Below are 22,803 nucleotides of genomic sequence, written 5' to 3'. Positions count from 1 at the left end.
TCTATCAGCGCTTTTCCCACTTAGGTTTGGCAGCATCAGACACTATTTCTTGTCCATATTTTGTTTAGAATTATTTATTTATTTATTTGAAGCATTCATGAGACAAAGAGAGGGTTAGGATTAGAGAGAGAGAGAGAGGTTCCAGTTGCTGATCCACTCTTCAAATGGCTTCAATAGTCAGGGTCTGGGTCATATTGAAGACTGAATCCAGGAGCTCCATCTGGGTCTCTCATGTGGAGGACACAGGCCCAAGTTCTCGAGCCATCTTCCACTGCCATCTCAGGTGCATTAGCGGTGAATTAGATAAGAAGCAGAGCATCCAGGACTCAAACCAAAATGTTCCAAAATGGAGCCATCCCAAGATGGGATGTCAGTGTTGCAGGCAGCAGTTTATCCCATTGTGCAACAGTGCCAGTCCCTTATCCTTCTGTGTATGTGCTCCATTTCTGCAGACCACACCATGCCTAAAATCTAGCAGGTGCTAGGAAATCCCAGGCCCCTGACTTGCTGCCCTTGTCCCTTGATGATCGTTTAACCCATGGGGAGAGCGTGTTGTCTTCTTCCTATCCTTAGGATGTTCAGTTGGCAAAGAACTTCCGTTTGAGCCAGACAATCCCTGGCTTGCCCAGGGACGTCATCAGACCCCTCTTGCTCAGGGTGTAGAGAAAAAGCACGACCTAGGGTGAAGACTTCGTTCCTCTTGGCACATAAAGCATCTTTATGCTGCTCACTAAGTTGCCTCGGGCTTGCAGCTGAAGCTCCTCCACTCGGCCCTTGGTCTTATTTATTTTTACGCTTGGATGCAGAGAGCACTTCTACTGCACAGCACCCACTGCATTTTGGCAACCTCCCCCTCTCTCTTCCCCTGCCTCCCCCAGCTTCTCCATTTAGGGGCTTTCTCCACTTTAAACCAAATGTGCACTCTAAGGGCCAGCCCCCGAGATGGGCTGATAGCCAGCCCACCCTGTACCTCTCCAAAGCTCCGCAGAGGCCCCTGACCCCCTTAAGTCTGGAATGGTGTGGGAAGGATGTTCATTTCAGGCTGAAGACAGTAAAAATAAAAAACATCCTTTATACCCAGATTTTTTTTTGTTTCCTCAAATTTTTTTTTCGAAGACGGAAAGAAACCTATTTTTAAAAGGTCTGATTTTGTTTTCTTTAACACTCTATCACCTCCAGCCCTACCTGCTCTCATTGCCACATACCATAGCATCTCAGTAGAAAGGGCCAGGTTTAGCAGAGTGGGAAGATGCCCAGGAGCCCAACGCAGGCCCCAGTTCCACTTCCAGAAACTACCTGACCTTGGGCCACTTGTCCACTCCTCTGTTGAACTATTTCTCTTTAACCAGTGGATCCAACTTGTACACTGAGGAAGCTGAAGCAACCAAGGGTTTCATTTTTGAAGCACTCCTAAGTCGGGGAGTGGAGTCACATACCTGGGCTTGCATCCTGGCCCTGTGTCTTATTGGGTCCTTGACCTGCGCCATCTCTTTTGCTCCCTGAATTTCCTTTCTCACCTGGCTGTGGTTTATTGCCCTCAGCATAGTCGTGAAGCTTGGCCCTTCTAGACCTACTTCATTGTTTGTCCTAGGGTGGGAGGATAGCAGTGGAAGGTCACTGTCCCCAGGAATTCCCCAGCTCCCTGCTATATCAGAACAAAGCATGTAACTCAGTCCCAGGTGGCACAACAAGGCATGGGTCCCTTCCTTAGCCAGAGCCCCATGAACTTGGAGGTAGCCCCTAACTGTTGTCTCTGTGACTTTGCTATAGATGTGGGAAGAGGCCATCAGTCTGTGCAAGGAGCTGGCAGAGCAGTATGAGATGGAAGTCTTTGACTACGAGCTACTCAGTCAGAATCTGGTAAGGTGTTTGCTCCCCAGGAGGGCGGGAGCCTTGGGCAAGGGGCAGGAGGCCAGGCATATCAGAAATGGAAAAATGGCAGTGGTGCTGAGTGAAGTTGTATTGAATGTCTCCCCTCCATCTGGAACAAAGTCCAAAGGAAAGCATTCTGAGAAAACTCTGCAGCCACCTTACCTGTCCTGGAGTATTAAAGTATTTGCCTGGCACTAGGGCTGCTATGGCCCCAGCACACCCAGTAAGTGAACGCTGTGCTACATTCGTACTAAAAACTCCACATATCACTAAAACAGTTAAATGAAATCACAACTGGTGCCTTCTGATGAATGAGTGTGTCACATTAAAAGTCTCTTTATGTGGCTGTTGCCTCCAGCATGTCCATGCTTGTGATCTGGTAGAGAGAATGCAGGGTCGGGGGAGCTAGTCTGCCCTGCAGGTGTTGCCAGACCTGGGGCTCAGTGGAGAGTTAGGCTCTGTAGGGCAAACCAAACTTCTTGGCAACTCTTTCCCCAGCATCTCTCTCTATTTACTGGCTGCCTGAGCACTAGGACGCCAGAGTCCCTTCTTAGGCCAGTCCAACTGTTTCTAGGGAACTACAGAATGAGAGTCAATGTTAGAAAAGGATTGAGAGTTTTTTCATGGGGATAAGAGGGGTTTGGGGGCTGGTGATCTTATTGAAAGCAACTGAGCCTTTAACTGTTTGCTCTATGTCTAACTATGTGCCTCGGTATGGACTTGCACCAACACACAGCTCACAATCTGCACTGGTATCCACCTACATTCGGAGACATGGAGTCATACGTTCCTTCCAAATGTGTGCAATCACTCCCACACAACCCCCAGTGCACACTCATGCACACACATCCCTTCCTCCAGTTCCCATTATACATTATACACCCTGTCTGGGTCCAGATGTAACTTCATACTACAGCAAACTGAAGATGCTATTGATTGCAAGGTGCACTGTTCTATTTGGAGTTTTTGTTTGAAAGGCAGAGAAAAAGAAATACAGAGGGAAATGATTTATCTATCAGGTCACTTCGCACCAGGGCTAGGCCAGGCTGAAGTTAGGAGACCAGAATGCAATTTGGATCTCCCTTGTGGATGGCAGAGACCCAAGGAATTGGGCCGTCATCTGCTGCTTGCTGGGATGTTCAGCAACAGGAAGCTGCAAACAGGAGCAGCCCGGACTCCAACTCAAGCACTTCATTATGACACATGGACATCCCAACATCTTAAGTATAGCCCTAAAGGCATTCACACTATTCTTTCTATGTTCTATGTCTTGATTTCTTTAGGGCCAATTGCACTAATAAGATGCCATAAGAGGTAGAAAGTAAGATGCAGATTATCTTCAGAGATGTCAAAATATGAAAAATGCCTGTTAGAGTTGGTGGATTATGTCAGATGCGCAAAGAGACTTACCCACCTGTGTGCCCTCTAAACACGGAGCTGAGTGCTTGGGGTGGGAACAGAGTGGTGATGAAGGGGCCCCTGGGTGTGTCTAGGCTCCCTTCTGCACCCTGTATGACATACCTTTGTCTCTAAAGTGGAGATGTTCATGGGTTTGTTATAAGGATGATGCAGGGAAATGAGCTGATGCAGGCAAGGGATTCACAAATGACCCAGAAGGTTGTAACTGTAGCTACTGCTATTGAGATTTTTGGTGCAGCCATAGCTGCATGAATATATTTACTTGACACACTGGTTCTAGTATAATGGTAGTATCTTATCTGTCTCCACTTGTTTTACAAAATTAATTGTTTATTGATTTGAAAAAGAGACGAGAGAGAGAGATTTCCAATTCATGCTTCATTCCCTCAAATACAGCAGTTTGGGTGGGGCCAAGCTGAAGCCAGGAAATTAGAACTCAGCTTGAGTCTCTGACATAGGTGGCCATCGCCTGCTGTCTCCAGAAACACACATCAGCAGGAAGCTGGGATTGGGAGCACAACTGGCACTTAAGCCCAAATATTCTGATAAGGGATGGGACATCACACGCCGCGTCTTCACCACTGTGCCAAATGGCAACTCTTTAAACTGAATGTGCGTTGGATTGGAGTGTGCCGTACAGGTGTGTACCTGTATGGTTACCAGCTGTGTGTTCTTCCTGCAGATTCAGCAGGCAAAATTCTATGAAAACATCATGAAGGTCCTCAGGCCGAAGCCAGACTACTTTGCTGTTGGATACTATGGCCAGGGTTTCCCCTCCTTTCTGCGGGTGAGTATATGGGTAACTCAGAGAGCAGGCTGGGGTCACACACAGCCTGACATCACTGTAATCCCTTTGAGGATGTTCTTATGCTCAGAGGCTCGTAGCTCAAACCTGTACTGTCTTCTGGCATCAGCATGATCATCATCATCACCATCGCTTGACTCCTCGATCAGTTCCATCCCCTCCCCCATCATACTTACTAACATCCGTCACCTATTGTGTTTCTCTATGCAACAACTCTAGCTGCCTTGTGAGGTAGTGAGTTCCCCGTCACTGAAACGAGATATTCAGAGAAAGGCTGGATGATGTCTGCCATCCAGGAGTTGCTGTAGCACAATCTGTAGGCTGTTTCGTCTCAGGGCCAACAGTTACTGAGGATCACAAAAGACTTCTGTAGTCTTAGATGCCTTAAATGCCCTCTACTTACATTTGCCATATGAAAAATGAAAGCTGGGAAATGTTAAACCATTTCTCAAATGATTTAAAAATAGCAATAGTATATTAACATAAGTCGCAATTTTAAAATATTATGTATTTTGAAAGAGTTATAGAAAGAAACAGAGAGAGAGAGGGAGAGAGTCTGCTCATTCACTCCCCAGATGGCTACAATGGCCACTGCTGGATTAGGCCAAAACCAGGAGCCAGGAGTCTCCTCCTGGTCTCCCACGTGGGCAGCTGGAGCCCAAACACTTGGGGCCATCTTCCGCTGCTTTCCCCAGGCCAACAGGAGGGAACTGAATCAGAAGAGGAGCAGCCAAGACAAAAACGGGTACCCATGTGAGATACCAATGTCACAAGCATTAAACTTAATGCATGATGCCACACTGCCATCTCCTATGTTTTCTAATTAAGGAATCATGGAAAAAGAGTGTGGTTATCTTATACTTCCGCAGATTTTTTTTAATGTCTGGTGAAAGAGAAAAAGATTGCTAGATTTTCGTATCTGCTTCTACAGTCTGTTGCCAGTACACGTCATTCAGCTTCTAGAAATATCCACTAGGCACTCATGAGAGTATAAGAGTGAAAAAACAAGTAACAGCTTTTGTACTATTATGGAGATAGTGTGGATCGTGTAGGCTCCCAGAAAGTTCTTGGGGACTGAGCAGTTCTTGAGTCACTGCTGTTGTCAGTCTTGATCTGTTATGCAGTGTCAGTTGTTGTCACCTGTAGGGTCCCTGCCAGTCTGCAAGATTGTAGTTCAATTTGGGGGTCAGGAAGATGTAAAAGAATTAGCAAATCTTATCTCTGACCTTCCTTGATTTATAGGCAAGGAGATAGATTACGATTAATGTGGCGGGCAGAGTGGACTTGTAAGAGAGACCGCATCACAGCAATACTCGGGATAGGTGCTGAGGGTTCCCCAAAGAACGAGAGATGGCTCCTCAACCTGACTGCATGTCAAAAATGCCCTGGGGAACTTGTGTTAAAAATGCACATTCCCAGGCCTACCTCCCATAGATTCCATTTCAGCAGGAGTGGAGGGAGACCTGGGAATATGAAGTTGCGAAGGTCTTCTAGGATCCTCTGATGATAGAATTGGAAGCACAGGTAAGTACAGGCTTGGGTTTAGGCAGAGGAACTAGAGGGACATTTGAGGCAGCAGTGATGGCACAGATATAATCAGCACTATTGATGTTTGGAATCGAATGATTGTTGGTTCCAGGGACTGTCCTGCTCATTGTCAGATCATGTGTTTGCTAGGATCTATCCACTAAGTGCGTGGAACACCTCCTACCCTAGTTGTGACAACCAGAGAGAACCTGGATGCTTCCATTATGCCTTGGCAAGGAGTACAAAATCATTTCCATTTGACTGCTTCTGGTCTCACAGAGACCAATGGAAGGGTTAATGGGGTTTCTCCATGGATTTTGGGAAAGAACCAGGCTAGCCAACAAGCCCAGAAACCGAATGAGGGCAGGAGGAAAATTTTGTGACCCTGTAGACAGGAACATGGGTGTGGCCCAGGACAAGTTGAGCCAACAATTACTCTGGATACTGTGCATAGGGCTGTCCAAGAAGTCACGGCATCCACAATCCTCTTCCCCTTGGACCAGGCTTTTCAAGGAAGCCGTGTACTCAGCCAGGTCAGTGACACTGAGTTCTTCATCCTGCTGGGGACAATAAGGAACAAGAGATTTCATGCAGGGCTTCACAGCTCCACGGGCACCTCAGAAGCTCCCAAGATTTGCAGGGTCCGTGTCTGCCATGCCTGGACCCTGGGATCATGGATGGATGTGGTTTCTCTGCAGAACAAAGTGTTCATCTACCGAGGGAAGGAGTATGAGCGAAGAGAGGATTTCCAGATGCAGCTGATGAGCCAGTTCCCCAACGCAGAGAAGATGAACACGACCTCTGCCCCCGGGGATGATGTGAAGAATGCTCCAGGCCAGTGTATCCTTGCAAAATGCCTCCAGCGCAGGAGCCATGCATTGGGCAGACTGCTTGCTTTAGTCACGCAGCTGTGTTTTCAAGCTCAGAGCTGCTGCTGCACTGGTTGCCACCATGGGCACAGGTGGGGTGCCATCAGGGCACAGGTGTGGTCCAGAGCCCTTCATGCAGGTTTTCCTTCTGTGCATTCTCCCAATCTCATATGCAAATGTGGGTGTGTGTGTGGGAGGGAAGGATTTGGTCTGTATTGAACATGTGCAGATGTTTATTTTATCATTATTCACTAAACAATGCCCTGTCAGAGCTACTCCCAGAGCCTTTACATTTCAGGAGAGATGATGAGTAATCTAGAGATTTAAAATCTACTGGAGCATGTACGTAGATGCTTTGCAAATAATGCATCATTTTCTAGAAGGAACCTAAGCATCCACTTATTTAGGTAGCTACAAGACATTCTGGAACCAACTCCTCTTGGATCCCAGAGGAGCATAGTGCATGCTAAATGCTGCATGCTTTGATGATTTCAGTCGCTTGTGCATTCATTCTTATAATGGTGTTCTCAAGCCCTGACTCTATGCCTGTGTTGCACAAGGCACTGGGGATGCACATTCACAGAGTATTCTTGTATTCAGGGAGCTTGCTGGGTAATGAGTAAAAGAGACAGAACAATGAATTGTACTATTAAGTATTTATTTATAAAAATATGATTCATTACTAGAGGGAGCCTTGCCAGGGTACTGTAGTTGAGAAAGCAGAGAAGGCTTCCTTAAGGCAGATCATGTATAAGGGAAAGAACCAGGCAAGGCATGGTGGGAAATGAGGCGAGCATCCCAGAGTCAATGGGAAGGAGCGCAGCAGGTGCTAAGGGCTGGAATTAGAACACTGCTTGTTCTAATCAAGTCTGAATGACTAAGTGAAGCCTTTCAGGAGTTCCATGTTGTGACCACTGTCTGGTAAACTTTGTTTCTTTCCTCATCCCCTCACCCCCAGCCACCCAGCCTCCTTTCTGACTCTTCAGTATGCCCAACTCCTTCCCACCTCTGGGTCTTTGCCTTCTCTCTTGCCCCCCCCCCCAAGCAGGACTGCCCTTCCTTGAGTCCTTACAAGACTTGCTATTTTTCACCAGTTGGATCCTAACATGGCATCACCTCTTGGAAGAGGCTTCCTTATCTAAAGTGGCCTTTTCTAGACCTGACATGTCCCTGTTATCTCACACCCTGATGCTTTTCTCAAGAGAATGGACCTCAATCTGTCATTATTGCGTGCGTGGGTTAGAAGTATGTGAAGGTAAGCTCCTCAGTGGAGACCCTTGCCCAGCCTTATGCCCTGCAGGAATTTCCCATCTTCTGTCGCTTAGAACAAAACTATGCTGAGTATATGTTTATTGTTTAGTAAAGCAAAAAACATAAGAGAGAAATAAAAGGAAAACAGAAACAGATGAGTAGAGAAGGGCAGAAAGGGGGGAGCCAGACTTAGAGAATGCATGGTAGAGTGGAGGGCAGGAAATGGTGCTGATGGGGTTGGTTAGAGTGAAAGATGAGAGTCTGCCCAAAAGTGCACAAGAGATGGAATGACAGAAAAATTTGTTTTGGTGAAAAAAAAATTTTGACATCAATGCATAGGAAAGGTCTTCAAAAAGTTTGTGGAAAGTATATATTGCAAAAAACTCCACATGGATTTCCGTTTTTTGGCACAAAAATAAACACTCTTTTAATTCCACTTTTCATGAACTTTATAATGGGCACTGAGGTCACAGAATGTGGCATCTATAGGATTGGGAGCTGACCCGCTAAGCATGAGGCAAGGCTGACTGCTGAGCCAAAGGGCATGGCCTTCTATCCTGGCTCCCTGCATTGCACCTGTTAGCAAAGATTAAGTTATAGCCTTTAAAATGGGTTGACAGGTTGCATGGCTGCTCTGTGAAGCTTGCTGAACATTAATCCACATTTTTCCCCTTGAGTGATAAATATTCGTCAGTGACCTTTTCAGTATGCCCTCCTGTACCTCTTGCGTGCCTTACCATGACTTTTGCAGGAGGAATTGCAGTGGACTGCGGCCTGGCTAGATACAAAAGTGAGTATGCTTACAGATGCGATATAGGATCAGACTCAACACTTTCCTGAATGGACAGCCCAGGGTTGGCTGGCTCCGTGGGTTTCTAACTTGGAATGGAGGCAGAGGGCATACGTGACTGGGCCAGATCACAGTATTTAGGATTCTGAGGCTGACTCGGTTCCAGGAAGCAGGTGGTAAAGAAATTGGGGAGGTTTGACCTTTGTGACGTATCCTTTTCACATGGGACTCAGAGCTTTATGAGCATTATTTCTTTAGACTCTATTACATCTTGTTTGGTGAGCAGTAAGTTCCCCTGTTTCATAAACAAGGAATATGTGAGCAGAGAAGTAAAGCAGTTTTCTTATTTTTACAAAACCAGTTAGTGGTAGAGTTCATATTTGAACCCCACACAGCCTATTAGTGCATCATCATTAAAAAAAGAGATCAACAAACAGAATACTCTTGTTTTCCACATACTAAGCATTTCTCATGCATTGTCTCGTTTTAACCTCTTAAGTCTATCTCATTGCTCTCTTCACTTTGCTAATAAGGAAACAGGCTCGAAGAATTGCAGCAGCTTGTACAAGATCACAGGCTAGGAAGTGATGGAGCCTGGCTTTCAACTCAGGTCCACTTTTTTTTGGTCGAGATGTTGGTTCTTTCTTTATACTCTGTGCTCTTGCCTTCACTTGTTCAAAAGTTGACAGACTACTTGGGACAGTGATACATTTTGTCTTCTCCTTTAGGATTCCAGGTGAGGAAAGACATTGGACTGCTAAGGTTCTTTGTAAAAGGGCCTTTGTTGCAGAGTTCCATGCATGAAATCAGCAAATGGAATGGAAAACTAAGCAGGCAACCTTGATTCCAGGGCACTGGTGTCACCGGCTTCCCCAGAACACATCTGGCCTTCTTCATGGACCAAACCCGGTGGCTGAGAACAATATATATGACCCTGAAAACCAACTCTAAAATAAATGTTGGCAATTTACTGGTATAGGACAACATAGGAAATATTTTAGTCTTTAAGTGCCATGTGCTTCCTGGCATAACTGCTCAACTCTGACGTTGCCTTGGGAAAGCAGCCACTGATAGTCCATAAATAGATGAACGTGGCTAAACTCCAATAAGGCTTTATTTATGGACCCTGAAACTTAAATTTACAGTTTCCACACACCACAAAAAAAAAATTCTTCTTTTGGTAACTACTGAGAAAAATAAAAACTATTCTTTGCTGGGATGATATGGAGTGAGTGGTCATCGAGATTTAACCAAAGGCCGTAGTTTGGCAGTTCCTGCTCTAGGCTCCAACCAGGGTGGTTTCCCTCTAAAATAAAGCGTTTGATGGTATGACTGGAGAAAGAAGGCTGAGGATTGCAAAAACACTTGCATTGAGATTTATCATGTCAGTTAAGCATTACCTTTGCCGATTCCATGTAACATGGAGTCCCCTTCAGCATAGGCATAACAAGGATATGTGCCACATCGAACCTCTCCAGTAACTGGTGCCCATATCAGGCACCCATCATGAGACTCTTTTTTTCCACTGAGCCTGGACAGGGCTGCCCACCATCCTACTGCAGACAGTTGTTTGCAATCTTTAAGTGACCAGAAGACCACGTTTGAGCAGCAAGTTAAGCATCAAAGAATTCTGAGCTCAGAATTTAGAGACCTATGTTAAAGTCCTGCTCTATTATTACAAGGTTTGTGACCTGCAAAATGTTGCTCCTCTGACTTCCCCAGAGAAGAGAACAGTGTCACTCACTGAAACTAGAGAGATTAAATGAGATCATGGGAAGATGTACTGTGCAAATGATTAAGAGCTGTATTCATAATGGGAACACAGAAATGTTAGCAGTAGTCAGAGTCTACCAACCAACTTGGTTAGCAGGAGCAGAGCCCAGCGATAAGGTTGCAAGGCAGCAGGTAATCTGAAAAGGATAGAAGTGACTGCTAACTGTTTATTAGGACCTAGCAATTTGATGTCAAATACTCAATAAAAGCATGGACCCAGAAGAGCTGGCTTTGAAATCCCAGCTGACACCTGCTACAATTGGAACTACGCTGTGTTCAACAGACTCTTTGTGAAGTCCTCCTTAACTCCAGGGATTCCAGACATCCAGTGCTTCACTGTCCAGCCTGTTTTGGATGAACACCCTAGGTTCAAGAATAAACCAGTGCCTGACCAGATTATAAAGTAAGACCGGCAACCTATGGGGGACAGGAATGGGGAAGAACAACCCCAGGGGCTGTGATGTGGAGCTGGCGGCAGGTCCTGGTGCCTGTCTAGTTCTTTCACTGTCTTAGTTTGTCTCCATTTTTTCCCCTTGGTAGAAGAATCACCCTCAATTAGCAGTGACAAGGCTAAAGTTAGAGAAGGATGGGAAGGACGGGGTAGCCTTGCAGCACAACAAATACTCAATAAGCTTCAGTGAGGTTCACTGAATTGAATGCCTATAGCTTGTTGCTTAAAATGATCCCCAAAGAAGCTACAGCCAGAGTATGAGCTGTACAGCTGATGACAGGTAGGGTAAGAAGCAGGGGCACCCTGTCTATGCTGAGCATGTTCTTTCAGAGTAATATCTTTCCAGTATCCATTCATTGACAATGGATGTGTTCAGATGAAGGGACATTGGAAGGATCAGCAATGAAGGCAGGGAGTCAATCTATTCAATATTAGACTGCAAAGTCACTGATGAGGCCATGAATTAGGGCCTGTAATGCACACAGGCTGCACACCTCCCAGATATCCTGCTCACTTCTAGGCCCCAAGTTCCTAGCAGCAGAGTACCTCTGGTGTCTTTGAATAAATCATCCCATTTAGGTGGGCCAGTAAGAAACAGGATCAGCCAGCAACTCCTCACCAGTGCCATGGCTAAGATATAACTGCAGTTGAACCGCAGCCTCCCATGCCTCTCTCTTTCAGACAGCCATGGACAGAGCACAGCTAGACAGCCAACAGAGTGCCCTCACAAAGATTCAGAAAGAGTGGTTTAAGGAGTGCATCCTTAAAGAGCTCCCTGGGGGACAGAAGGCTCAGACCTCAGGTGCATTCAGTGGGGCCTCAGGAAATGATGACCCAGGTCATGCTCTGCATTATTAGGAGAATTCCAACTATCTAGACCATTTAGGATTGCCATGTTCTCTTGAGGGCCTAGGACAAAGCCCACTTTCCAACATCTCCTTGCTAGGAAAGCTTACGTAAGAATCACTTGTATGACGCTCAGAACACAGGCTGTCATGTTAAATACTAGCTCCAGGATGCAACCAAATCTGAAGTTTACTGTCATGAGCCTCTCTGGACAGTGCAAGGTCAGGTCAGGTGTCAGCAAGCTGAGCTTGGCTCCCAGAATCTCAGCCTGTTCCTTTCTTTCAGCTTTTACAAATCCAACTATGTGCAAAGATTCCACTATTCCCGGCCCGTGCGCAAGGGAACTGTGGACCCTGAGAATGAGTTTGCTGTGAGTATTCCTCTGCATGGAATTCCCCGGGGCACCTTCAACCACCAGGGCATGCATCTGTCAGCTTCAGAGAGGGAGGGACCAGCTGGGCATTTGTCTTAGCAATTGAAACCAGTGGACATGCCTGCATCCCACCCCAGAGTGTCTGGATTAAAGTGCCAGCTCCACTCTCAGCTCCAGCTTCCTGTTAATGTGGATCCTGGGAAGTAGAATTGAGGGCTCAAGTGGGCTGCTGCCACTCATTTGGCAGATCTGTCTTGAGTTCTGATTTTGACCTAGTCCAGCACTGGCTGTTTTGGACTTTCAGACAGTGAACCAGTGGTTGGAAACTCTCTCTGCCTCTCAGATAAATGAATAAAATGTTAAAAAAAAAAAAAGAATGGAAAGGACTTGATCCAAGGCCAAAGGAAATAACACTAACATCCCAGGATCCTGTGGCTCCCATCATTCCTTTTGTGGGGTTGGTTTTCTTGTGTCTTGGACCTTTACTCTTTCAAGGTGGAACTTGGAGCCTTGAGTCAGAGGCACATTTTTAACCACAAGACAGTCTGGCATTTCTAGGAGATTAGAAAGGGTTATTGGCAAAGAGGAAAGGCTCAAACCTTAAAGGAAACATCAGTAAGAAGGCCCACAATTCAGTATCACTATATGTGTTTCCCACCTGGGACCCATCTCTTGTACCCAAGGGCCAAGACTAGTATGAGGAAGGGATTTCAAAACTTGTAGCTCTTGGCCTTTGGGAGAGGTTCTTAGTATTTTGGAGTCACTGTCTCTTTGGGAATCTAATGAATGCTGGGGACCTGGCTCCCTAGAAAACATAAGCAATGATCACATTGACTGTTGCTTGAAAATTCAGACATTTAATAAATCCAGGTAAACAGTAAACTTGGTCTGAGTCAGGGGAGGGTTAATGCTTCTTGATGACAAAGAATTCTCAAGGGTAAAGGACACGTGTGTTTGTGATTTTGGGTTGGAAGGGAGGCCTGGCTGTGAGGTGGCCAGTCTGCCCTAGGAACGAGGTCTCCTAATTATGTTGCTTTGCTGCCCTCGCAACTCCTGCCCACGACACAGTCCATGTGGATTGAGAGAACCTCCTTCATTACGGCCTACAAGTTACCAGGGATCCTCCGCTGGTTCGAGGTGGTCCACATGTCCCAGGTGAGTCAGGGGACGCTTGGGCAGATACTCTTCTGCTGTGATGGGCAGGGCACAAGCCAGTCTCCAGAAGGGTTCCAGGCTTTGCCTTTGAAAAGGAAATGGGCTTTTGTTTAAATGTCAGTGTAGCTTCCAGAGTGGCTGGCTGCTCTGATTTTTTTTTTCAAGCATCAGATATATTCCAGTCTCACTCCTGCTGCAAATGGAGCATTTCACGGATTCTAGTAATACAGCTGATGAATGGGCAGTTTCTGTTTCAGGACTAGTTGGCAGAGGGCCTGGAACTCTGTTCACTCGGCCACTCCTTCATACTTTTCTCATCTTGATAGACCCTTAGTGCACCTTTGCAGAATCCCACAGTGAACCCATTTTATAGCTGGATAAACAGGGTCAAAGAGGAAAATCATGCAGAGCCAAAGCTCTGGCTGGAAGCCGCTTGTATGAACTCATCTATGCAAGTAGTATGCAAGCATTTTTTTTTCTCTTAACACAGTGTGGCTTCGTGTACTCAGACAGCTAAGAACCTTGCAATGCCCATGACAATAGAAAGGGTTAGCAAGGTTGTGAGGAGGTGGAAAGCATGGGGACATAGTCAGGATGTCTTGATTGTTGATTCGTTCAGAAATATTGCGTGAGTACCTGACATGTTAGACACTGATCTGAGACCTGAAAATTCTGCAATAGAGCTTACATTCTAGTTGGGAAGAAAAACCAAAAAATTCAAATTCAATGTATGATATGTTGGATGGTGGTGACCATCATGGAGGGAAAATAAAACAAAAGACAGGGGAATGGTAGCTATTTTAAATAGGAGAGCCAGATAAATTGACCTTGCTAAAATAGCTTCTGTGGGCAAATGCCTGGAGAAGGTGAAAAAGTGGTCCAGGCACATAATGAGAAATGGGCCATCCCAGCCAAAGGAGCAGCGGCCGCAGGGACCCTGTGTCCAGACCATCTTGTGCCTGGTGAGGACAAGTGAGAATCGAATAATAGTAGTTTGATATGAGATCACTGAGAGCCTACAAACCTCAGGAGGAACTTGACTTTTACACTGAAAAGACAGGGCTGCAAGCAGAGGAGGGACCTAATCTAACCCCTATTTTCTAGCTACTCCGCTATCAGCCCTGAGATAACCCCACATCCTTTCTGGTGAACCCACTAGCTCAGTGACCCTCCCATCTCCTATTCATACACATGGCCTAGACCTTGGCAACAGTACAGTGATGATGATATCAATGCAGTAGTGTTATCCTCTGCCCGCCACATCAAGTTAAGTTTTGAAAACAGAGCTGGTGTGTTGGCGAAATGGTTGGCCTGCTGGGGCCTGGACCTCTCCAATTTCTCACCCCCTCATTCTTCCTGGTTCTTGCCTCGCTGCTCAGTTTTATATAAGAGGAAACAGAGGCCCAAACTTGGGACTTGGACCATCAAAGCAGACAGTGGCAATAGTCAGAGGTGGTGATGCCTGTCCTATGAAGCCCATAGGGCCCCTGTGTGTATTTCAGAACGTGATCATGAAAAATATGAAGGAACTGCCAAGCACCTGGGGTTGTGGCTACTTCTTCCCGCTGGATACCATCACATACCTGCAAACACTTTCACGTTTTCCCCTGATAATACGTCTGCTTTTCATACCAAGTATGTCAAGAGCCATCGTGCCTATGGTGCTAATAAGATACAGGCTCTTCCTAGGAAAGAATCGGAGATAAGAGGGCTTGATGGCAGTTTGACAACAGAGCATGCTTCACACTGTGGGGAGGAGCCTGCTTTTGGACACAGGACCTCCCTGGTTCCCTGTCCCACTCGCTCACCCTCTGCCCTCTGGCGAGTGACTTAAGCTGGCACTGGGGGAGCTAAATGACAGCCTGTATGTGATGTGCCCCGCTTGGACTGGCACACAGAATGGACCCACCCTCTATGTGACTATTCCCCATGATCACGGTCATTACTTTTTGTTTCTGTTACCAACTCCTGACATCCAGGCCTCCCATCAAATGTATAACTCCCATAACTCTGCTCCAAGAAGTATATATTTGGTCTACACAAATGCCCTTAGGTGGGAAACTGAAATCACTTTCATGGTCTGTTCCTGATGGCTCTAATGAGAATAGAGATTTGGAAATCCAAAAACAGTTATAAACCTGCAGTGGAAAGCCAATCAATAGGTTTTTCCATTTGTAATGACTCGCTTGAACAAGTCTCCGCGATCTGGCTGGCTGTTGTTGGAACCCAGGTGCATGCTACTGGACTAGGTCCAAGCAGGACTCTGTCCACCCCTCATGCTGGTCGAGGCCCTGCAGGGTGGATGTGTGCACTTGACACAACCTAGCCTGTGGGGATCGTCATGTGAACTGTGCAATGCAGCCCCTGCCAAGCCTGGGACCATTCCCTTCCAGTGTAACACATGTGTGTGTGACAGCAAGAGGTGACAGAGGTAGAGTGAGTCTGCTCCCAGGCACTTCTCAATGCCAACAACAGCCAACTTCAAAACATGGGCAAACACAGGGAAAGGGACCAAAGAACCTGTGACTCCTCTGGGAGGTAAACAAGTGACTTAAATGATAACCAAGAATGTGGCTAGAACAGCTGGTTGTGCCCCCCCTCACAAATGCACAATAGTTGCTAAGAACTAGCAGGTGACACTTCCTAACTGCCATTGTCTCACTTCATCACTGCCTAGCAGTGACGCAGATACTGAGTCACTTCAGAAATCGTAAAACTTGGAGTCCCTTCCCCCATGAGGTTTGCTCAAATTCCCTGACTTTGCTCCCCAAGCTCCATCCCCATCCTACCAGTGAGTCTTCCCTTGTTAGAAGAACTGCTATGCCTTATCCTAACACCTGTGCATATTGATATCTGCCGGTAACTCCCTGGAGTGGGTTTTCTCATTGCTCTTTTACTAATAAGGCAAGCAAGGCTCAGGAAGGTTAGGAGATTTGCCCTCAGTCACACAGCCAGCAAACCTGTAGAGCTGGGAATTCCACTGTTTCAAGTTGTTCAATAGTTCAAGAGTCGGCAAACTATGTTTGGCCTGTGGGCTAACTTCCACCTGCCACCTACTCGTGTGAATAGTTTTGTTGGAAAAATCAACTTCATTCATTTACCTATTACTGGTGGCTGGCTGCTTTACCCGGCAGTGGTAGTGGAGCGTAGCTCCAACACAGACCATGTGGCCCGCAAATCCTGAAATATTTACTACCTGGCCCTTTCACAGAAAATGTGTGTGACCTCCAGTTTGGTTTTTATTTGCAGATTCTGTGCTCACGTGAACCGCACGGTCTTGCCAGCTGGCATTTGGTGGTGCTCTATTTATGTTGCCTTCTAAGAGGGGTGGGACAAGTGTTTGTATCATCTTCCCAACTCTGTGGAGTCTACATGGGGACAGAGAGTCCCGAGTCCAACAGCCGTTCTGGGAATCTACCGTGTGCCAGGCCAAGTGCTCACATCCCAAGCTGTCCCCATTTTTATGATGAATAGCGCCCATGTAGCAGCTCCTCAGCCAGCACCTGATGGGTTGACATGGAGTGTGCTTCGCGCTGGCACTGAGAAAAGCCTCTCTTGGAGCACACTCCACCTCTGAAACCACAGCAAGTGCCTGCCACTTCCTGCCTCTGCCTCCCCAGAGACAACCCTTGCTCATGAAGCAGGAAGGTGCCCCCTCCTCTCTCCAGACAGCAGCCAGCCCCCAGAACTCACTAATTACAGCAAGATCCCGCTAGAGCCCCACAGGGAGCCTGGTGGCATTTGAATTCCCACCTCAAGTGAAATCAATACCAATAATTATATGTTTGTGAAGCTACCCGCTACAACCCTTTCCTCTCTGTGATGTTGTTTCCAAAGACCACAATTAGTCCCCTGGAGAATGCCATCGAAACCATGTCCACGGCCAACGAGAAGATCCTGATGATGATAAACCAGTACCAGAGTGACGAGAGCCTCCCCATCAACCCGCTTTCCATGCTCCTCAACGGCATCGTGGACCCTGCAGTCATGGGAGGCTTTGCCAAATACGAGAAGGTGAGGGGCTCTGCCCTCCAGGCCCTGGTGTGGGGTCAAGGCAGCTGCCTCTGCGTGTCCCTTAGCCTGCTGCACCTGCCCTTTCACCCAAACACTCAGCTCTGTTGGGCCTCCTACAGCCCCCAGTCTTAACAGCCTCCTGTCTACCCTGGGCTGCATCCTGTCTACGGGGCGGATGCAGGAAGCTCTACTGAGGAAAGATCCTGGGATAGCGGTAAGGCCAATCACACAGTAGCAGAATCACACATCAAACTACTTCCTCTGTGTGAAAATGACACATGCAAGAAAGATGGGATCTGTGAAGCTATAGGCAGGGCTGATCAGCTCCAGGGGGTTCTGAGGAGGAGTGAGGATCTAGGTGTCCAAATCATGCTTTCCCTTTATAAAGGCTTTTGAACCCTGGATTTCACGTTTGAGCCTCTAACTGTCCGTGGTTAAAAAATGAAATGCCATCAGTTGTATGAGTCACAGTATCCAGTGAAGATTTCCAAGATAGGGAGGTAGAACTTTCTCTGGCATTGAAATCAGACAGAAATTCAGCTTGCACATCCTGGATAGACTCCTTATTCTGATAAACCTCACAGTCTGTTATCTCTGCTATGCTGTTCACTCATGCAGTACTGAGAGTGCAGCACAGCCTCGGGAGGCAGGAAGACTCTCCCAGCCATCCCCACACACCCCCACAGAATTCATCGGTAACCCTTGGCCCAGCCTGGAGGAGTGATGGGATTTCTCTGTGTGTGTGCAGCTGGTAGGGACCTAAGCCCTGGAAAGAGCTGGGTGCCTGCCAGGGTCATTAGCACTGAGGGAAGGCCGAGAGATGCTGGAGTAGCAAGGGCTCAGTTCCTCACAAAGTTCTTTTCCTTTGAGCAATGTTCTCCAACCTGCAGGTACATCTATATCCCCTGCAGGGCTTCTTTAACACATGCTCCCTCCCTGCCTCCCTGATCCCAGTTTTTGATTTGGTAGGTCTGAGCTGGGGTCAGAGATCTTAGATTTCTAACAAGTTCCTGGTTGGTGCTGGTCTGGGGAAACCTCACGCTGAGAACTACTTCCCAACCAAATGTGATCCACTCCCTGGTGGGTGCTGACCTGAGCCTCTGGGATACAGAAACAGCATCCATCCCTGCAGGTTTCAGACATTGCCCCTGCCTGCTCTCTGCTCCTTTGAAACCAGATCTCCCTGTGTGCCCATGAGATTGGCCGTGGGATCCACTCCAAATGAACAGCAAACATCAAGTTCCTATCTGCCCTCTCCAGGCCTTCTTCACTGAGGAGTACAACAGGGACCACCCTGAGGACCAGGAGAAGCTGAGCCACCTCAAGGACCTGATCGCATGGCAGGTAAAGGGGCAGAAGTCCATCCTTCTCCTTCTCCCTGGTTCACTTCCCTTGGCTAGCATCAGGCTGGCATGGCCTGATTCCACATGCCCCCCATCTTTCTACTCCTTTACTGACTCTGGCCTACCTGGGCAGGCTTATCTGGGAAGCGAGGTTTGGGGCATCCCGCCTTGGGAGTTGCCCAGGTGCGCAGCAGCAGTGCTCGGTAGGGGTGTTGCTAAGATCACTTTATCTGATGGATATCAAACTCAGGAAATGGTTTTTCTCAGTAAGATTAAAATGAAGCCCAAGCTCCCACCATCTCCCCCACCTCCACCTCCAGCAGGCACCAGTTGGATCGTAACATACCTGATCTTTTCCCATCCCGCCTCCCCCAATCCCACCGCTCCTTCTTCGGCTGTCCAGTTTGTTGCAGATGGGGAAAGTCGCTGAGGCCTTTGCCTGGTTCTTGCTTGGAGGGTCTGCGTCTCATGAACTACTGCAGTGCTCCAGATCCAAGCCCAGGGTCTGGCTTGCCCCCTCTCCCTCAGGCCGTCTTGTTCTTTTGTACACTTTTCTTTCCTCCCTTCCCTCTCCCTTCTCTCCCCACTCCGCCTCCAAGGAGCAGCCCTTTCCTTCTAATCCTTTGCCTGTCCCTTCTCCTCCCGCCTGCACTCCTCTCTCCAGCTTCCATGCCTCTTCTCCCCTGTCCTTTGTTCTGTATCCCCCTCTCCCTGCAGAAGAAGTTGTCTGCTCAGATCCTGCCCAGGGAAGCTTGCGAAGGAGCTGACTTCCCCCCCCCCACCCCCAAGTCTGTGCAGCCCCCTCCTCTGACACCTGCCAGCTTGGAGCTCGCTGCAGACCACTCACACCACAGCGCTAAGCCAAGGGGTGGACTCCAGAGGGCAGAGCTGCAGGGGAAGGCAGGCACGAGGGCACATGCATTTGCAGCTGCCTGTCCTCCCTCCCTTCCTTCTTTGCAGTCACTGTGCAAAGAAAAGCCAGCCTTTGTGGAGGGGGAGTTTTTGTTACTCTGGGGAAATCAGGGAGTGAGAAGCATTGGGTGCAGCCTCTGTTCTTAAAATAAGGATTCCTAATTCAGGTCCTGCTCTGCCTCTGCCAATTCATGCAAATTGAGCTTTAAAAATGAAACACTCAGCGCCACACAGATGCACTTTCCTGAGTGCAGGTCACGTGTCTGGAATTTTCTCTCCAGTTTTACCTTGTGCCACCTGTGAAATCCAAACACTCCCCAAGGTCCCTAGCCTTCTGGGGTCACCATGCCCTTGCATATGCAAATCACGATGCCATGTCTCAGCACCCTCTGGAGTGGGAAACAGAGAAACCAGGCTTTGATGGGTATTTGTGGGGTGCCAAGGGTCATCGAAATCCACCTAGCTGTTGGAGATCACTTTCAACCTGTGCCACTGCCTTGGGCCTCTCCACTGAGTACATCTACCCATCTGGGAACAGCTTCTACAGGCTGCAGCCACTGCACTCAAAAACTGAACCTCAGTCTCACCATGCAAGGCTAAAACCGGGCTGTGTCTTCTAAGAAAATTCCCTCTGCATGTTGGTGGTTACTCCAGGGACACTACAAGCAAAGGGAGACTTTGAAAGCCTTTTATCAAGCAGTATGGCTTCTGAAAGCCCTGAGCTAGATGCCTTTAGACAGCGCCCCCTCGTGGCCACCCTCTATAGTGGCACTCTGGGTCCTGAGGCATTTGTGCTTGAGAGCCACTTAACCCTCACCGGAGACCACCATGTGTCTCTCGCCCAGGGCCTGGGCACACCAACTTTGGGCATCATGCTTGAAAGATACTACCCTGCCTTATTATGGATGAAGTTTTTCTACATAACGTTTCTTACATTGTTGTTTGTTCTTACTTATTTGAAATGCGGAGAGGATAAACACATCTGCTGGTTCATTCCTCAAATGCCCCTCAACAGCTGAGGCTGGGCCAGGCTGAATTCAATAGTCTAAACCTCAGTCTGGGTTTCCCACATGGGTGACAGGGACCAGAGCAGCATGACCTGCTACCTGCCAGGATTCACATTAGCAAGGGGCTGAATCAGAGCAGAACTGTGCATCCAAGCAGGCACTGTGACATCAGATGTGGGTGTCACTGCTGTACCAAACACCTCCCCAACCTTTGATCATTATTGTGCAGAACAATTGGCTCGTCTTCATCCATTCTTAGCACCTGTATTTATTAAGCATAGTGCGACAGGAATACAGTGGTGGATTGTAGAAGGACAATGTGATTTGTAGGACAGCGAACATCGGGTGACAACTGATAGGATACCATTTGTATGAGGATACTTGATTGGATATGAAAAAACAAAAAGATAGTTTCAAACAAGGGTGTGGAAACAATGGGTGGGTTCTGTAGAAAGGCTTATGGGAACTACGCAAGCTCCTCAATACCTCCTCCCTTATCCTGTGTGGGTCTCAGTCTATAAAAGCCTGATGCCAGTAATAATCTTTGGCTATCTCACCAACACGGTATAGCTCATTATAGTCATTATAGGCTCCGTGCACCAAGTCTGTCGCTGCAGGACAGCGAACAGTGGATGACATCGGGCCTACTCTTTGCCACTTGAAGCTTAATTCTCGATCCAGTCGTGGTATGGCACATCTACAACCACTCTGGATTTTCCCCAAACGTGGGAACCTTAGATTTTAGAAGGAATGCTCTTGCACCTCTGGCAACCACACACAGGCTGGAGCTTTCAAGGTACATTTTGTGTGTGTGTTCTCACAGATCCAAGATGAATATCTTCTGTTTTTTTCTTTTCCTGTGTAAAGACTTTTATGTTAGTTGACTTGGAAAGTGTCCAGAGCAGCTTCTTTTCTTCATAAAAATATGCAGCTCACATGGAGTGGGCATTAGCCTAGAAGTAAGATACCCGAGTTCTAGATAGAGCCCAGGTTCAATTCCAAATTCCAGCTCCTGCTCCTAGCTTCCTGTCAATCCCTAGCCAGTGCTGGCATCTGGGGAATCAACTGACAGATGACAACTCCCTCCATCCTTCTTTCCCCATTAGTCAATTATATATACTCACCAATTTATTACAAAATATAAGCATACTGGACTGCTGCTTCCAAGACAAAGAAGTGAAAATCTGCTGTGACCCCCAAGCCAACTATATACCTTCCTGTAGTCAGCCACTTTCCTGCTTGTGCAATAATAATAATTTCCTTGCTTTTTAAAAAAGTTTTATGCCCATTCATTTCTAAAAATATAATACACTCCTGATTATTTATGACATATACATACATATACAAATTGAACCACGTGATGTATATTCCTTTGGTCTTATTTTACTTGATGTTGTATCTGTGAGATGTATCCAGATTACCGTACAATGCTATCATCCATTCATTTTGCTACTGTATGCAGCCAGGATAACTGGATAATAGAACGATACCAAAATGTATGTATATATTTTTCTGCTGATGGAGAATTGGGTTGATTACAAGTAGGGGCTATTATAGGTGATGCTGTTCTGAACACACCTGCGCACATCTTCCTGGCACACACATATGCAGTTTCTGGATATAGTTAGACGTAGAACTACCCCTCATCTTATAAACACATCTACAGACACTGCCGAACTTCTATCACCACAGGTTAGTTCTGTCTGCTCTTGACCTTGCAAACTGCATCATGCAGAATAATAACACATCTGGCTTCTTTTGGTCAACGCAATGCACTTGTCTAGGTCGCTGCACCTGACTTGACTTTCTTGTCTCTAGTGTTATCTGTCGTACAGATATACAGCATTAGACCCGTTGATTTGTTCGTTCTCCTGATGTTACATATTTGGGTTGTTTTAACTTTCATGTATCATGGGTGGCCGTGCATTGAACCTTGCGGCTCCTGTCCCTTGCGGACCTACACAAGTTCGCTCGGTGTACTTGTGTATTTAGCGGTGACATTGCTGGATCACATGCAGTTAGCCTCACTGTAACCAACATACTTCCAAAGTAACTGAACCCGCTTCCACTCCAGTCAACAACTTCCAAGCATCTGAACTGCCCTTGATATGTGAAGACTTGATAGGCAAATCCTAACTTTACTCCTCTGGTGGCATCTCAGCTTTGTTGAGACTCTCTTTTCCCTCATGATTGGTGGTGTTAGCACTGTTCATATTGGCTAATTGGATAATGCGTCTATGAAACACTTATTCAAATCCTGTATTAAATTACCCGTTTACTATTGATTTATAGGTATTTGCCTGCTTGAGATATAAATCCTTTGCCAAATATATGTGTAGCATAAATCTTTGTGCAGTCTGTGGCTTGTCTGCTTACTTTTTTTTTTCTTGAAGACA

General features: G+C 47.0%; 1 protein-coding gene across 1 annotated transcript in view; it reads left to right on the top strand.

Annotated features, from left to right (window-relative positions):
• DOCK2 (dedicator of cytokinesis 2) overlaps positions 1-22,803 on the top strand; it is a 387,891-nt gene that overhangs the window by 355,570 nt on the left and 9,518 nt on the right. The window contains exons 39-46 of the mRNA XM_040982635.1: positions 1,771-1,860; positions 3,974-4,078; positions 6,322-6,463; positions 10,628-10,709; positions 11,889-11,973; positions 13,045-13,131; positions 16,969-17,145; positions 18,406-18,489. Of these exons, the coding sequence (XP_040838569.1) occupies positions 1,771-1,860; positions 3,974-4,078; positions 6,322-6,463; positions 10,628-10,709; positions 11,889-11,973; positions 13,045-13,131; positions 16,969-17,145; positions 18,406-18,489 (852 nt within the window). The remainder of the gene's footprint in view (positions 1-1,770; positions 1,861-3,973; positions 4,079-6,321; positions 6,464-10,627; positions 10,710-11,888; positions 11,974-13,044; positions 13,132-16,968; positions 17,146-18,405; positions 18,490-22,803) is intronic.

The sequence above is a fragment of the Ochotona curzoniae genome, unplaced genomic scaffold (genome assembly GCF_017591425.1).
Source record: "Ochotona curzoniae isolate NIBS_2020 unplaced genomic scaffold, NIBS_Ocur_1.0 contig_1, whole genome shotgun sequence".
Classification (NCBI taxonomy): domain Eukaryota; kingdom Metazoa; phylum Chordata; class Mammalia; order Lagomorpha; family Ochotonidae; genus Ochotona; species Ochotona curzoniae.
The sequence above is the reverse complement of the archived record's forward strand: the minus strand, read 5'-3'. Positions and strand labels throughout refer to the sequence as shown.